Source organism: Cryptomeria japonica, chromosome 10 (genome assembly GCF_030272615.1).
Source record: "Cryptomeria japonica chromosome 10, Sugi_1.0, whole genome shotgun sequence".
Classification (NCBI taxonomy): Eukaryota; Viridiplantae; Streptophyta; class Pinopsida; order Cupressales; family Cupressaceae; genus Cryptomeria; species Cryptomeria japonica.
The window spans coordinates 356,943,983-356,962,096 of NC_081414.1; the positions used below are offsets into that span (position 1 = coordinate 356,943,983).

Genomic DNA, 18,114 nt, shown 5'->3' on the forward strand with positions numbered 1-18,114 from the left:
TGTCTTCTTCCATTGATAGCAGCTGTGGAGTCTACAGTTGAAAATTACCCGATGGGTTTTTTTGGCAAATTGTCATATGGGCTCTATGTAAAACTAATATTATATGTGTTGTGACTGCATTTTGTATGTGGTTTTGGGCGGGGTGCATAAACTGATCCGTTAGATACTATAGGTTTATTTTATGAGTTGTGACCGGAGGTTTTCTTCCCAGGATTCTTTTCTTCGGTATGCTCTTTGAATCTTGTGTAAAAAATAAAAAAATATTAATAAAAAAGTTTAGTGGAATAATCCACTTTTATTGAAAAAAATAATAATAGTAGCATATCCCAAATTTATGGCTGAAATCATTGCAGACCATGATATAAGCACACAAGAGACATGCCATATGCTTCAAAAACTATCGCTTGTTATTTGCAATTTCTCATTTATGACACTAAATGTTGGAAGAAAAATATTCCATCAAATCAAAAGTGTGAGATATGGACCAACTCTGATACCATGTGAGATTTTGCCAAGATCTAGAGGCAATGGAAAACACAAATAAGAGAGACAAAATATATGATAGAAATAAATTGTATTCTATCAAGATGCAAAATATGATCAACTGGATCATTACAAGATATAGATTGATTGTTCGGACAAACAAAGTAGATGAGCATGCTTATATAGGCAAGGCTTATGGATATGTGAACACACAAACATGACATGTGGCTCAATAAGAAACAAGGGTAGGTAGGAAATATGTGTGGGTAGGTAGGAGAAATAATATAATATTCCACATGAGGTGAAATGTAACAACAAGATAATATCAACACCATAAAAGGTGGAAATTCTCCTACACACACTATCCCAATGTGGCACAAACACCCAAGTCTCTCATACCCAAACTACTATCAAATGCATGTACCTAAGTAAACTTAAGTATAGTGTAATAATATCCAAGATGAATAATTATTTACACCAACAAAAAGAAACCCAAATGAAAATGCATTACAATTGAGCTATCTACACACCTACATACAATGCCCTCTTGAGATGGAAACAATAACATTGATTGATTCTGCTAGATCATTCTCATTTTCTGCCACTCGCAAAGGGTGCAAATAAAAATAAAGGAAAGAAAACGCAATTGTCAATGTCTTTCCTAGATTCTATGTTATTCCAAATGAGGATTCTGAACAGTTTGAAACATTTTGCGGGAGCGACCTTCTTCTATACAAGCATTTTCATAACATTTCAGTGGATATAGGTCTCACCAAATATGACATTGTTACAAATTGGAAGCAAATGAATTTAAACAAATATTATGTGTGGCATGTCGATTGCATAGTTGATGTAGAGGATAACCATGAACAGGATGAGGACACTGACAATGAGATAAATCTAGAAAACACTATACATATGAATGAATGAGAGTTTCTATCACAAATGGGGCTTGCTAGTGTTGGAAATCAAAATGTCCTTGAAATGCTTGGTAGACGTGACTTTGATAATATGAACAAATGGAATGAATGTTCTATTACTCCTCATTTACATGACATTGCTGAACATTTCATAATCATAAATAGGATGTATGAACAAGATGAAGAATCCACGTTACAATTCAATGATCCACCATATCCACTATCATCCAAACAAGAACTTGCACTTACCATTTGTAGTACCCCTCCTCATTTGAACTTATTAGACTCATATTTTTCTATTGCTTACTTTCAATGGATACATTACTATGATGTGTTATTCAGACTTATATGACATTATTTCATGCTTTATTTGGACATGAGATGCATAATTTAATTGTAGTATGTCAATACTTGTGATTTTATGGCATTTTATGGATTATTGATATGTACTGACACTTTACTTTATCTATGTAATGTGAAATTATATGTTGCGTGTCTTAGAGTGTATTGGATGCAAGGGGACGATTTTCCTTCACTCACTCCGGTGAGACAGGGAATGTCACGATTCTCCTTCATCGGTGTGCATGCCGTGTTTTTTATATTGTATATATGCATGTGTGGTTCGATGATGCAGGATATTGCAGGTACAAGTACTGGGTAGGTACAGGGTATCGTCTCCACCTGGCTCCACAGGTCTGAGTGTGCCTTATAATTGTCCGATGGAAGTGGAGGAGGTGGTAGTTGACCCTATTTTACACTGTTACACTCTTGTGAGTGTCGTCAGTTAGTCGTCCTGTCAGTTTGTTCAGCCTCAGTATTATGTCGGTTGACTTTTTCTGAGTCCTTGCTTGGGGTTTGCTCAGTTTGTGTGTTAGTGGATTTAATTAATTAATTAAATTTATGGAGTTATCTCATAGTTGGTATTTTTGAATTATGTATTTTTACGCATAGAGATTTTAAATTTAACTAACTAAAAGAAATTATTAAATTAGGTTGCAAGTTGCATTGTATTATAAATATATCTTATTTAAATTTTAGTGAAAAATAAATTAGATTAATTTCGTTTATTGTTTCCTAAAATTTTAAATAATAAATGAATAAAAGAATAAATTAGAATTAAAGTATTGCTTTATTTTCTTTTTTAGAAAATTAATTATTTAGCATGAGAAAAGAGAAAAAAAAAGGGGAAAGTAAGGAGGTGGCTGTGCATGAAAGGAATTTTTGAAAATTTTCTGGAGTGCTTGTTCTTAAGAAGGGAATATTTTGGATTCATTGGGAAGGAGGTTCGGACTTCAGGATTGGAAGCTTGTTGAAGGATATAATCTCTCCAACAAAGTTCTTCCAGGAAGCTATACAAGTTGGGTAGCCTCTTCTGGTTGTTTTTAAAGAAAATATTTTATTTCTTCCCTCATTCTTGAATGATGTGTGTTTAAAAAAAAAAAAAATTATAGATGTTTGGAATGCATGCATTAGTTTTGGAATGAATATTATGAAAGTTATTGAAAAATTTCAGTCTCTGTGTGTTAAAAATAAATTTTCAAATCTAAAATCCCTCTCTGGTTATTTCCCGTTCTCGGCTAGAATCTTTTCTTGAAATTTATTTTTAGTTTTTGGGAAGAAGTTATTTCCTTAGGTGTTGTAGATTTAAAATTTTTGAGGAATTTGGAAAAGTTATTTTGGCAAAATTTTGCCAGATTTACCCTCCTTTGTCCCATAAAAGTTTCTCTGTGTGTTATGCAATTTTTGTGTTCTTCCTGGTTGTAGAAATTTATTAAAAATTGGGTTAAGAAAAATATTGGGTTATGGAAGATATTTGTGTAAATAAAAATGGAGAAGAGAGGGGATGCATTGCTTTTTAATCTCTGTGAAAATAGATTTTTATATTCTGTGAAAATTGATTTTTTTATATTCTGTGAAAATTGATTTTTATATTCTCTCTGTAAATCTTTCCTTTAAAAAAAAAAGAGAAAAAAAGGGGGCTTTGTGAATTTTAATCTATGTATTTAAACTATGCATTCATTAAAATTTAATTGTATTATTATTTTTTTTAAAGAGGGGTCATAGAAGGGGTGGGGGGCGGTAGTTGCTACCGACGATAGTAAAGCTATCATACGGTAGCAGTACTACCTAAGGTAGTAACTGCTACCGTGCAGTAGCAGTAAGTAAATTTTGTTCGCTTCCCCTGGGTTTTGTGTTATATATATATATATGTTTTAAAAATTTGGGCATTGTAGTAATCATGTATATTTAATATTCTGCAAATTTATTCATGTTTTAATATATATAATTAATTCATAATTTAGTTATTTTCAGAAAAGCTTGTATTTTAGATTCTATAATTATTCTTGGAAATACATTAGGAGGTTAATTTTTATGTGATTAATTTAGCCTTATTGACCAAATGACACAATTCTGCTTTTCTTTTATCAATGAGATGTATTTCCTATTTTTCCTGAAATATCTGTATTTGCAAGTAATTAATGCTTTTTACTGTTTTAAAAAGATTACTTGTTATAGGATCTTTAGAATAAAGGGTATTCTTTGGTAAAAGCATATTTCGTTGTAAATCTGAATTGAGTTATTGTCTTGTTACTAAGGTTTTTTTTACCTCTTAGTCAGGTGTCATTGTATAACCCTGTGATGTGAGCCATTGCGTGTTATGTTTCCAAATGGTCAATCCTGGGTTAGTGATTGTGTATCCTTCACCCATGGTTTGTTAGGATTAGATATGATTGTCAATTTTGCCATAGAGTTCTCGTAGAGAGACCTTTCCTGTTAGTGTCCTACGAGAGAGAGTGGCTTTCAGGCGGGGGCCGTGCCCAAAGTGGATGACAGGATAACCCCTTGAAAGTCAGTTAAGAAGTGATAACCTAATAGTTGATTAGGGGGGGGGTAGCTAAAATATTAAACTAAGATAACGTGCCTCGCACATGGTTGAGTGCTTGTATAGGCTCAGGATGTGGTGAGAAGACTTGGAATGGCAAACCTACCACCTTATCTTCACAAAGGGATTGGTAGGGTCCGCATGATGCTTAGATGGAGCTGGGGGTTTAGGAGAGGTTACCAAGATAACCCAGGATGGGGGCTGGGACCTATGGAGGCCTACCTAGGGTAACCACCTTAAGCCATGCGATGACACTCTCTCCTTAGAGTCACTAGTGTTTATGAGTTGAGTCACATGGATGTTTGCGGAGTCATGTAGTTCTGTTGTACTTGTCTTATTTTGCTTGCTTGAGGGTCTTCTACAATCTCCCAACACGGTGGGGTGGTTCCATTTCGGAAACACATGGTCGGGTGGTAGTGCCACTTCCCATCGAATGTTCTGGATTGTATCTTCAGGCGAGGAAAGGCTTCACTGGTGTTTCTTGGTTCGTGGTTCATGTACCAACTCTTGTTCGTGATCATTGTTCAGTTGAGACCATGTGGTCATTGTATCAAACAATTATGTAACCTTGACGTTGTAACTTTGTAATCCGTGGTATTATTGCAAATCATGTACTTATTGATATTGTAATATTTGATCATTGGAATGTATGTTAATTCGATTGGTTTAAATCTTATGTATAAATAAATTATGGATAAATAAATGCATTTGATTACTTTAATTCTTTCATTATGGAATTTAGATGTATGTGTAGGTTTTATCTTAAACATTTAATTTTCCTAATTAGATGAACAATTAGATTAACCGTGGTGTTAATATAATTTGCAAAGTAATCTTCGTTGGTAACCCTTAGGAAATCTTGTGTTAGACTTCCGTTGTGTTATTAAATGTGCAATTGTTATAATTAATTATCACTTAATCTTTTATGAATTTTTTTTTTCACCCTTAGGTTGCCTAGTTGTGTTGTTTTCCTTTAGGGTTTCTGGTGGGGTATTACACCATTATTAAAGAACCTTATAATGATAATTCCTTCAACCAACCCTTGCACATGATCATACAAGGAACAACAGGGACAAGTAAATCCTACCTAATACATTGCATTAGACATACACTTTGGAGTTTAACATCAACACAATATAACTCGCTCCTTGTTGTTGCTCCTATAGGAATTGCTGCATTCAACATACATGCCTCAACTATACATTTTGCCCTTAAGATTCCAATATGAGAAATGCAACCACTAAGGGGACAATCACTATTAATATTTTAAGAACAAATGAAACACATTAAATACCTCCTTATTGATGAGATGAGCTTCATAGGACCAAAGCTACTATTGAAAATAGATAAAAGATTGCGTGAAGCTTTCCCCAACCAAAAAAACTTGTACTTTGGTGGGACATCAATCATTCTTGTCGGTGACCTAGCACAACTACCACCTATTATGGACAAGCCTATTTATGCATCACACTCGATTGCCAAGTTCTTATGGGAGCAATTCACTACAATTGTGACACTTCAAACAATATTTTGTCAACAAGGCGATACTCAAGATCAAATTAACTTTCATCAAATATTACAAAAAATGTGTGACGCACAACCAATAGAACAAGATTGGGAATTACTAATAAACTGCACAAACAAACTACTATGTACTGTTGAACAACATAAATTTGACTAAGCAATGCACCTATACTCCACTAATGATTTAGATAAAATGCACAACAAAAAAATGCTTACACTACTAAATCTTCCTGTTCACTTAGTGTTGCAATCAAAACACACATTAAACCAAATGGCGATAATGATGATAACTAACTTCCCCACAAACTCCTGCTATGTAGAGGACAATGAGCAATGTTAACAACAAACCTATGGATACAAGAAGGCCTTGTCAATGGGTCATTTGGAGAGGTGCTACATATTGCATACACAACTATTCTAAGCCCCCAAATTTACCTTTGTATGTAGTTGTCCAATTTGATAATTACAATGGCCCACCTTGGAACCAAGATGACCCGAAAAGTATACCTATAACACCAATATCCCTAGGTAATCTTAGAAAAATTCCACTATCCATGGCTTGGGCAATTACCATACATAAATCCCAAGGATTAACATTACCAAAAGCTACATTTGATATAGGTAAACCAAAAAGACAAGGGTTAACTTTTACAGCTATATCAAGGGTTAAATCAATAAAGGACCTCCGTATAGAACCACCATTGTCTTTTGATCGATATTCAAGAATGAAGAATAATCCATACACAATTATCAGGAAAAGGGAGGGGTCTCGACTACAACAACTCTCATTGTAATGAGTAAAAGGTATGCAATTTCAATTTTAGATTCTATACAAAAAAAAATCTTACTATTCCCTGCTATTCCAAAATTGATACATCAAATGCTTAATGCTTCCTTTCTTTGCTTCACAAACTTCCACATTTCTATATTTTTAAATCGTCTATATAAAACCATCCATGCATTCCTCCTAAAAATCCACTAACTTCTTGTTTCAACATGCAGAACAAAATCAAAGAAAAAACAACAAGCTAACCTCAAGCTCATTCATACCAACCATGACGAAAAGTCAACTTCAAGATCCAGATGTATAAGATTGATATTTTTTGTATGTCTCAACCAAAATTGTATATAAATACTTTGATTATTTATTTTTCAAAATAAATTATTTTATGTACAAATCACATATCAAAATAAACATCTTCACTTATAAATTATTATTTGCTATTGATGTAACCCTTACACCTCCTTAAGATGCAAGTGCTCGTATATAAATATTGAGAGAAATACTCCCATAATTTTTCACCCCCTAAATTATGCGATACTTTATTTAATTTGCATTTTCATTGTTTTGAAAGGGAATTAAATCCTATCTCCAAATTTACTATTTAAAAAAATTACAAACATCAAATGCGAGAATTAAAAACAAAGAAAAAAAAAAATTCCACGTACATATAAAATATAAAACAAGAGATCTTGACCTCAGCAAGATGAATTCTCCAATATAATGACTGCGCAGCAAATTTCTTAATATGTTGATTTCCAAAATAATTCTCAGGCATTTCCTTTCATTCTATAATATCTTTTACATCTGCGAGTACTTACACCATGAATGCTCTGCTAGATCCTCCATAGTATTTTAAGGTAAGGACATTTTTGCAACATCGTTATTCGAATTGATTTCAAAGCTCCCTGGTATGCACAATTAATATATGTTCTACAGGCTATTCGACATATACTTAGTAGCTAGGGCAGAAGAAGAAGAAATCAGTTTAGGGCCGTGTGAATAGATGGGGGAGACAATGGAATCGGTGGATGTGAGATGGGAGGATTTGAGAAGGGAAGCCCGCAAAATCGAGGGTGATTTGGATGTCAAGCTTTCTTCTTATGCGAAGCTCGGAGGGAGGCTTGCCCATGGAGGTAACTCAAATGTTATCTATTTTGAAGTCATTTAAACTGATGATGGGGAAGGATAATCCGAATTGTTCATTTCTCAATATCATAAATGTTCTTTTAATTGGGAAAGCTCTTGCAATAATATATACACTTTGAAAGCTCAAACCTTTAATAGGTTTTTAAATTTCTGAAAATGATAATTGCACTTCATGTGGAAGGTCCTGTGATAAAGGGTTCTTTGTTTGAAGACAACAAAAGTTAAAGACTATTGCTGTAATCTTATTGTTAAAAATGCCTTCCGAGATATTGTAAGACCTTGATTAGTTAACATTAAATTTGTGTGCTTTGTAAATCTTGTGTAAGCTAATCAAGCGGCTATTATGAAATGTGAGGTAAGTTTGGACTATATTCTAAAGATTTAGTAATCAGAATACCCCAACCTTACCATATGTCAGATGGAGTTATCTGCTTCCTTATTAACGTGAGGGCAATGTGATGCTGGGCTATTCCTGTGATCTTATTCATAAATGATAATTACTGAGATATCATAGAGAATATGACAATTTCTTTTTCCGTTTTTGTGCCTGGCATTTTTTGGGCGAAGATATGGGCAGCCTTTATACAATGTGAGCTAAACTTGGATCACATTATTAAGATTTATTGACATGGTTAGCACCTCAATTTACCTGATAATTGATATGTCTTATTCTAACGACATTTTGATAGCTTGGTTTGCCTTTTGCTGGTGAGGACGATACGAAGCTAGGCCATCGTTATGCTCATACTCATGAAAATAACTATTGAGTTGTCACAGTGAATACAATTTTTTTTTTTTTTTTGTGCTCAATAAATATTGGCCGAGTTTATGGGCACCCTATAACACAATTTTAGTTAAGCTTGGTCCACGTTCTCAATATTTATGAACATGATCGATGATCAAATGTATTTGTTAATCATTATAAAGAACTGCATCACATGACTGTTGGAGTTAACCCCACTTTATTGAGGTAAGGGGATTTTAACTAGGGCCACACTCATGTTTGTTCACCATTAATGTTAAACCACTATCCCACGGACATGGTGAATATTATTATTTATATTTTTTGATGGGTAAATGAGGGTAGGAGGGATCCTCACCCAGTGGGGTGCAAACGGAGATCCACTCCCACAGCATGGAATACATGCACTTCACCGCTTTGGATTAACATTTTGAAGCTTGCTTATACTTAAAGCTGGCCAGTGGTCCAATGCAGGGATTTGAAGCCAGGTTGTCATTGTGATAAAGCTTTAACTTTACGGCTCAGTCTAGCGTTATGGGCCATAATGAATTTGATTGTGAGAAGATTTTTTTGAAAGCAATTAAGAAATAAGAATTTATTTATATTTTATTTTGTTCATTTCACAGTCACTGGAGACATAGGAAACACAAATGTGTTGTAATGCCCCAGATTGATAAATTTATGAAATTAACTTAAATTTGCAGAAACGGACAGCAAATGAATTTTTTTTCTCATTCCAAAACCCATATGAAATTAATTTTCCCAAATAAACTGGAATATTCACAAAGATTTAGCAAGAAATCTTACAAACCATACACCTGATTTGTAGATCTGACTCTCAAATCAACCCAAAAATTAACCAAACTTAACATGAAAGTAAATAACAGGAAAAATATGTATTATTTGCAGCAAACCCACGGCCTCAAGGCTGATATAAACAACAATATTCTTCTGTTACAAATTAACCCCTTAACAGTGAGCAAATGTGAAGCCTAAAATGTACTGCAAGCTCACAAAACTACAGGATAAACTCACCAAACTTCAAGGCAACTTTATTAATGACAAAATATCATGAAAATATATGAAATAACAAAAAATTCACGGCCTCAAGGCTGCCATAAGCTTCTGCAACACATGCAAACTCAAAATTGAAGAAAATCTCAACCATTTAGCACAGTGATAAACTCTGAAATGAGATTATTCAATGGTAATCCTTGACTCTTGTCTTAGATCACCTGGTAATCCTCTGACTCCCATCCTTAGATCACCTGGAAACCTTCAAACTCCCGTTCTACAGTCTCCTTCTCCACTGGTTTATTAGTCATTGAAGAAACAAATCAAAGCTTAACAAAATCTGCAACATGAATGAATCCAAAATGGAGCCAAATCCATGTATGTATGAAACCTCTTTCAAAACTCAAATTTGGCACCCAAATTCCACTACTCAAAATGGAGGAAACTTGCATGGAATGGAAATAATCATTTTATGGCAACTTCCATAAAGCCATTAGATGCCAAAGATGCCCAAAGTTTCCAAGGAAACTTTCCAAAAACCAGTGCTCACCATAAGAAGAAACTACATTAATATCAATTTGTTTGATGAATATGAATTTGCATCAAAACAAATAAACTATTAAACTAATATTATTTTCCCAATCTGTCATATCAATATGGCTTCGGCTTACTATTTCTGGACAGTGGGGACTAACTATATTTAATAAGTTTCTATTTTTTGGAAAAAGGGGACATGACGTGTACAGGGATGCCCATGTCATCTTGAATTTTGGTATTTTATTATATGATTAAGAAGGATGCGTATATCACATTTAAAATAAGTTATCAGGAGATGTGAAGTAATGGATTTAGGGATGGAGTCCCATCTCCGAACCCGACTTTCTTGGTGATTGAGTTTACATTTTCAGATTCTAATTTTATTTCGTCAGTTTGCAGTGTTCTATTGTTTTGGGTGGGAGCATGTGATGTTGTTTTCAACTAAAATTATGGAAACAAAAATGGTAAATTTTACCATTTTTGTTCCCATAATTTTAGTTGAATTCCATATGAGATGGTAACCATTTCTTCCTACTTTCTGCCAGGGTCAAATCTAAGTTCAGCAATGGATCATGAATGGTGTAAATGAGGCCATCCACTGGGTGAAATTGATTTGGCTTTTATACATATTAGTAGGGTTTCATTTCATTTGGGAAGAATGGTTGGTAGGTCGGACTTGTCTAAGAGAAATAGCTACGTGCGAGTACCTCGTAGATTTCTCACAGAATAGTTACTCCTTAGATCTTGTCATCTAAGTAGATTGTTCATTCAGTTCATAACCACTAAAAAATTTACACCCCAAACGTCACATTTGAAGAATGTTTTTTGGGGTACTCTACATCTCTTCCAGGATTGAATAAGTCAAGTGGCTGAGAAACTCCATGAATGCACAAGAACATGTTTGGGCTGCCATGCTGGTACATTGGCTTTCTTTACCAGGGGAGGATTTATTGGTCCTGTTCAGATTTATAATAAAGATCTTCAGCAAATGAAAAATCTACTTTTTTTCTCTCCTTTAAGTAATCCTTACTTTTGAGAGCGGGAGTTGGATGGTACCATATGAAACCTCTAATGTCCTACATAAGGATCATTTCAAGTAACATTGGAGAGGCTAACTATTTAATTTTTGAAATGAGTGCTGTGTTCTGAAGATTTTGGAATGAAAACATTCGGAGGTTGTTTAATAATCTTTGCAAGAGAGGTAGTTTAATGCATCCAATCTTGTTTTCATATTTGAATTTCAGTGTTTCAATTCCCATCAAGTACATTGATTATGGATGTGGATGAGGGTAAAATTGACTATGGTACAATTCCTGTATGTCTCATAAAATTTAGCTCAAACCTGTGTTTTTGTTCCTTAATTTTATTTTCAATTTCACATTTTGTATGCATATCTTCTTTGTGCATGCTACATCTCTAGAACGAGACATTTATGGTTCTATCTCTGTTTTGAAGAGAATTTATGTGTCCTCTGATACAACCGAGGAATACAGATTAGCTCTAGAAAACTGCAAAAATATCTATGAGAATATGGTTTAATTTTTCTTCTTAACTATCTGTTACTAGGTATTAACCTAATCACATGTGTTAAACAATTGCGTTTACCCTTAATCTTCTTATAATACTGACTATTAAATTCTAAGTTTTAGAAACTGATGTCTGGTCTGTTGTAATCCTTTTTGTCATGAAAGGAAGGGAAAACAATGTGATGAAGCACACCAAAAGTAAGATATAGTAGCAAGGAAGGTGGCTCCTAAGGCTTTACATTCTTAAAAGTAAAATGGAGATAAGACGAATATGTCCAAAATTTCATGGGGATGGACACATCTAAGTGGTAGTGTTAACTTGTAGTTGTTTTGTATGCTTAAGTGATGGTACACTCCCTGAGTTTGTGCCATAGCTGGTTGCCATAGTTCAATGTGTTGCAGCTCTTTTATCTGCTAATTATAAAATTTAATCTATCATCATCTTAGATAGATTGTCTTATTGCAAGGTCTTTGAAGAATATGCCTTCATGATAGCATGTATGATCGCTCTGCATTAACCATATTATGTTTTCAACATGAGTTATAGATCAGCTGTCTGTATCAATTGGCAAGGTGAATTTTGAACACCATGTGGGTGTCACATGATCACCTCTTTATGTAGTCCTTTTTAATGCCTTCAATTCAATCAATTTAGATGTTTCTAACATATAATTCACAACAAAAAATTTTAGATGAGTTTTCTGCACGATCTATCTCAAGATTTTGCAATCTAAGCAACATGAATGCACTTGGCCTCAGCTTATATTGAATTGTAACAGACAATATCAACTTACTGTATGATGTAAGTGAACTTTCTTTCTTCAATTTCAGATTCATTTACCGCTTTTAGGAAAATCTCATATTACCGCTTTTAGGAAAATCTCATAAGGAAACTACAGAACTATGCCAGCTTATGGCGAACCAAAACTAAAGGCAAAAGTATCTTGGAATAAAAACCGCTGAATAAGGTTTAAACTTTAAACAAACTAAAAAGACACATAAGGGATTATTAGATGGCATAACATTGTTTTAGTTTTCTGCCAGTTTCAACTGACTGTGATCGTGTGGTGGGGTACTGGGTTTGGGATTGTGAGGCTGGAAGCAAGTAGTTAAGCCTTGAGAGGTGGGCATTGAGATGGGTATCTTGAAGCAATAATCAGTACTTGGGAGGAAAGGAAGGACAACCTGAGTTTTCAGATGAAGATTTGCATATGGCAGATGGTGGAGCCCCATGTATTGACCAAAGTCTGCAATAAGATTGTTAGCAAGATAAGTTAATCATTGATAAAAATATTTGAAAAAGTTATGCAAAGAATTTGGAAAGATTATCTAGAGGATAATATTAAAAAACATTTTGTTTGAATAAATCAAAATGTTTGTTGTTTCTGAGCAATCACAGGAGAGATAAGAGAATCGGCATACACTGCCATTCAAGAACAGAAGAGAGATGGAGATATGCACAAAGAGTTATTGACAGGAACACACATGTTCGACTTGACCAAATTTTGAAAATAAGAAGCAGGAAGATCCAATGGTGCAAGTGCAAGTGGGGATGCAAAGTGTTAACTATCAGGAAAGCACGAAGCCTACAAGAGGAATTTGGAAGCAATGGCTATTCAAGAAGAGAAACAACAAATCTAAAAGGGAAGTCAAATATAAAGAAAGAACTGACACCAGTTTATGGCAAAAAAAACAGGTTTTTCCCTGCAACGTGTAAGAGGTATCTCTATCATGCTGCATGTGAATCACTTAGACTTGCAACATTTAAATAATAAATAGGTAAATGGAAAGAAATTCCCTTGTTGACAAGGGGAGTCTCATATGTCAATTTGGTGTTTGGCCTGACTGTGATCTAATAACATTTTTTTGTTCCATCACAAACATAAGTACAGATTTCCAGTAGACATAAAATAAGAGCTAAAGACATAAGATAGGATAAACAGATATGAGAATATGGATGTTATGGAAGGCTGTTCAAACTTGTCCTCATTTCTATGAGCTTAAATGCTTTGAGACCAATGCTATGATCCACAATCTGAAAAAAATGGTAAATTTTGCTACCAAAATTTAGTTTTTAAACTTCAATACGAAATCTAAAAATTCTTGAAAGAAAAATTTGCCAAAAAAATATTAATTACAAATGTCTAAATTCTAACACCAAAAAGAAGTCTGATTTCCTCAATAAAAAGCAATAAAATTTTCATCCAGTACAAGGACAACTAGTATACAGAACAATCAAATCTTTGAAGCAGCCACTCCCAATTTTGAAGAGAAAACAAGATATTGACAACACTAACAAGACATCACCATTATTCCAAGCAAGGTGACACAAGTGGAAGACTTAGCAATCATGGGATGAAACTGCCATGGTGTACCTATGAGAGGGCGGAACCACACCACAACGGTGATTGAGTCCTAAACCCAAGATCACATTTTCTTGTGAACACCACACAAGGGTAGGATGAAGGAACCATCTACCTAAAATCCACTCCCTAAACATGCTTGGGGATACTCACTGCAGCAAGGGAAAACCTATGCATGAGGTGCAACAACTAGGAGATATTCTATCTCTACTAGCTGAGCAGCCATTGTTTCTTACATGCACGACATGCTTAACAATGCAAGGTGGGATATCTCCCATACAAGACATCCAATTACAAGTGGCTGGCCTGCTAGGAGGTACAAGCCCTCCATCAATAGGAATGACAATAGGTTGTTTTTGTACAAGGGCACAATTACCAATGCAAAAAATGGCATAACTTTTAGGTAATGACACTTGTCAATGAGGCAATGACATGGAACGACTCACAAGGTGAAGGGGATTACTTTTATACACAAAGTTTTCTTGAGAAATGCCTAGAAGTACTTATTGTATGATGAAATAGAGGATCACTAGAGGACTATAGTGTGCATAATGGACACTAGCATATCATTGCTTAGGTGTTCTAAATATGCATTGGTGTGCAAAATTGCATTGTTGTCTTGTTTTTGTGTGGTAGTACTTTGCTCTGTTGAAGTCCAAACCAGAGATTGAATGGATGCTTATTCCCAAGTCTTGTACTTAGTGACAATGCCCAAGACTCACAAAAGCAAGATTACAACACAAAGAGGACTCCAAAATGACCAGAAATGATTGGGAGACCATGGTGGACATTTAGACCTGATCTTTCGACTGCAATCAAATGGACAAGATGCCTCCAAAGAATTGGGTGGTCAACAAGGGACTCCAAGACGAGTCCAAGGACATGAGGGATGAAGGGAAATGTTCTCCACACTCCCCACTTGCCCTCCTACCTTGAGGAGAACCAAAATGACCTCACATGATGGGTCCTAACACACAACCTAACACTAGGAAGACGGACTCAACACATATTTCAATGATGCTCTAATTAAAAGTTTTATATCACGTTACATTCATTTTAAGCTCAAATTCAAATGTGCTCTAAGTTCATTTTACCAACATAGCAATGATGATGAAAAGTATATTAAACAACAAGGACATTTGACACCAATGTCAGGTTACCATAAGAATATGATAGCTCCATCACCACTTGTGTGCATAGAATACAATCCATCCAAGCCCATGGAAGTGCTTTAAGTACTTAGAGCACTCAAGTCTACAAAGCCATGCCTAATGTGAATAGATACCAAGAATATACAAGTGCTCAAGTACATTGCAACTTACATCTTGGTTCATTTTATTTACCCAATGAATTTCATTAGTTGTCACTTAGTTAAATAAATCTCATTCATCGTAGCCTTGGAATCACTTTTGGATTCAGGATAGCATTGAGAGCCACTCTTTTCTACCCTTCGAACACTCAAATGTTAGGTGCATCACATTGAAGCACTATTTAAGTGGGACATTAAAACCAATATAACAAAAGTGGGACAACAAATTGGACATAGTCCTAAAAGTTTTTACATGGAAAAATAATGAGACTTATTCTCCCCCATTCTAATTCTTATGAAATCATTCTAAGTTTGAAAACTTTAAAATGATTTTTCACATGAAAAACCCAACAAACCCCCAAATCCTGCAGTGAAAATACTCTTTTGATTCATACATGCAGAACAACACTCTATTGCATTAAAATTCACATTCCTCAATTTCTTATAAAAATTGCCATAGTTTGCCCCATAGTTGTAAAATTCGGACTTAGTAATTACTCACTAAGACCAAAATTTTTAAATTTTTTTATAGAGTTCTTGTTTGCAAGAAAAACTGATTTTCTTGTCTACATGGGCTGACCCATGTTAAGCATCCAAAAATAAATAAATAAAATGCAAATTAAATATTGGATGGCCCCCTTCAGAGCTGCCCTTATTTATATAATTTAAAATATTTTTTTAAATTAATTTTTCTGCCCCATCTAGAAGGGATGACCTCCTTAGAGCCTAGTGCTGAGCTTGTCGAAGGGAAATAAAACAATACAAATAAACATTAAGTGCTGTTGGATGGAGAGGAATAGTGTGGGGTTTAAATAGAGGTCTTTTGGCGGACAAAAAGATATATCATTCAATCATATTTTTCAGATGCACGAAGGGCAGAGTTAAGAGAATATTACAACAGATCTACATTACTTATGTGAGCAGATTTATGGGATTAAATTGATATCATTTTTGTGAAGATTCTATATTGAAATTGTTATCTTGTATTAGCTAATAATTATTTATTTAATTATTAGTCTATTATACTCTACGCTTAAGCTAAACTTAGGCATTTAATAATATTGTAGGTATTTAATAATTATTCTACTCTTTATCTGTTTAGCGTTGCACATCTTTGGGTTTCTCATTCTCCTGGTTTCTCATTCTCCTGTCATAAGGATTGTATTGTAACTTTATTTTTTATTCCCTCTTTGAATGATAATCTCTCTTTCAAAGCCTTTTTTGTGTTCAGTCTCCAATCTTCTCTTGTGACAAGTATTCTTGCATACAGATGCTCTTGGGATCTCAGAAGTTGTACTTTCTCAACTTCTTCATGGTATCAGAGCTTTCATCTACTGTTACTTGTTCCTGATTTCTTTTCAGAAGATTTTCTCTAGAGGCAAGGGTTTCAGTTCTTTTTCAGAGGTTTTAGTTTGGATTTGGGGTATCTTTTTTGTTTTTGGGCATTTTGAGCTCAAATGGACCTCACCATTGAGCTCATAACACCCAAAACCCCCCATTTTCATATAAAATTTGTCCAGTTTGGACAACTTTAGCTTTGGGAAACTTTTTTTGAGTTTACCCTTGCAGGCATGTTTTCCGAGGCACAAATAAAAAAAATAAAAAAAACATTTTTTTGGGCCTTTTAACAGCGTGCTCGGGCCGCAATCACTACTGCTAGCCGCTGGCGGTTTATTAACCACTGCGGCCAGCTCTGCGGTTCCCGCATGCGGTTTATTAAATCGCCCTGCCGTTGCTCACAGCACCCAGCGCTAGCTACCAGCCGCTGCCTGCCGCCCTGCCGCCACCCGACCTCCGCCGCCACCCAGCAAGTGCGCCACCTCCTTGCCACCAGTAGGGGGGCCCATATTTTTTTTCCTTGAAGGGTTTTGACAACGTATTGTTTTTTTGCCATAACTTGGGCAAACAGAGTCGGTTTTTTGAAAACGAATAGGCGCCGAAAAGCTCTTTTCGAGCTCTACTCAGATTTGGAGGTGAGATTTGCTGATTTTTTCATCTAGTACCTGTTTTTTGCCGTCCAAGTCAGCGCTCTTTTTTGCACTTCGGGAGCCATATCTTGGGCAAATGGATTTTGTTTTCGGAAAACGAATAGGCATTGGAAAGGTCTTGGAGAGCTGTTCTTAGATTTGGAGTTATTTTTTCCAGAAAAATCACCAGGTACACAAGATCGTGTTTGACGCATTTTCTTTGCTCTTGTCTTCTTTTCTGGCTCTTAGATTGTACTGGTTTTTTGTTTTACATATTGTGGGGGGTGTTTTTTTTTTTTGTTATTTTCTGTAACTTAAAAAAATCAGAACACCTAAACTCAAAAAAAACATAAAAACCCCTTTTGCATCTTCTGTCTAGTCTGAAAGATCACTTAATTAAAAAACTCAAGAGCAGGTGCAGGTTCAGGTACAGGTACACATGGCAGATTCTTCAGTTGAGCTTCTTACGTCCCAGAACTATCACCTTTGGAAAGCTCGTATGACGAGGCTTCTCAGATCAAGGGTGTTGTGGTCATGTTTGGATGTGGATCAGCTGCTGTTGCAGTGTCCTTTTGAGATTCTTCCCCACCAGAATAAGATGGATGAGGCTATGGGTGTCATCTCCTTACATGTTTGACAACTTGCTTTTTCACCTTGATGGTTTGCTCACTCCTCAGGCTATGTGGTCCAAATTTGAAACTCTCTTTGGTACTATCAATGAGTTTAGAGCATTACAGATTGAGGCAGAGCTCTCTTCCTTGTTACCTGAGTTTTTTCCTCACATTGAGGACTTTCTGAACATGTTCAAAACCACCAGATCTATCTTACACAGTTGTGGTAAAAATAAGACAGACCCAAAGTGTATCTACCTGATTCTTTCTAAGCTTTGAGGTCCCTATCAAATATTTGCTTCCA

At 35.1% G+C, this 18,114-nt stretch overlaps 1 protein-coding gene across 1 annotated transcript in view; it reads left to right on the top strand.

Annotated features, from left to right (window-relative positions):
* The first annotated feature begins 7,290 nt into the window (after positions 1-7,290).
* Positions 7,291-18,114, top strand: part of LOC131042801 (Golgi SNAP receptor complex member 1-2) — a 69,585-nt gene continuing 58,761 nt past the window's right edge. The window contains exons 1-2 of the mRNA XM_057976122.2: positions 7,291-7,452; positions 7,532-7,728. Of these exons, the coding sequence (XP_057832105.2) occupies positions 7,599-7,728 (130 nt within the window). The 5' untranslated portion in view covers positions 7,291-7,452; positions 7,532-7,598. The remainder of the gene's footprint in view (positions 7,453-7,531; positions 7,729-18,114) is intronic.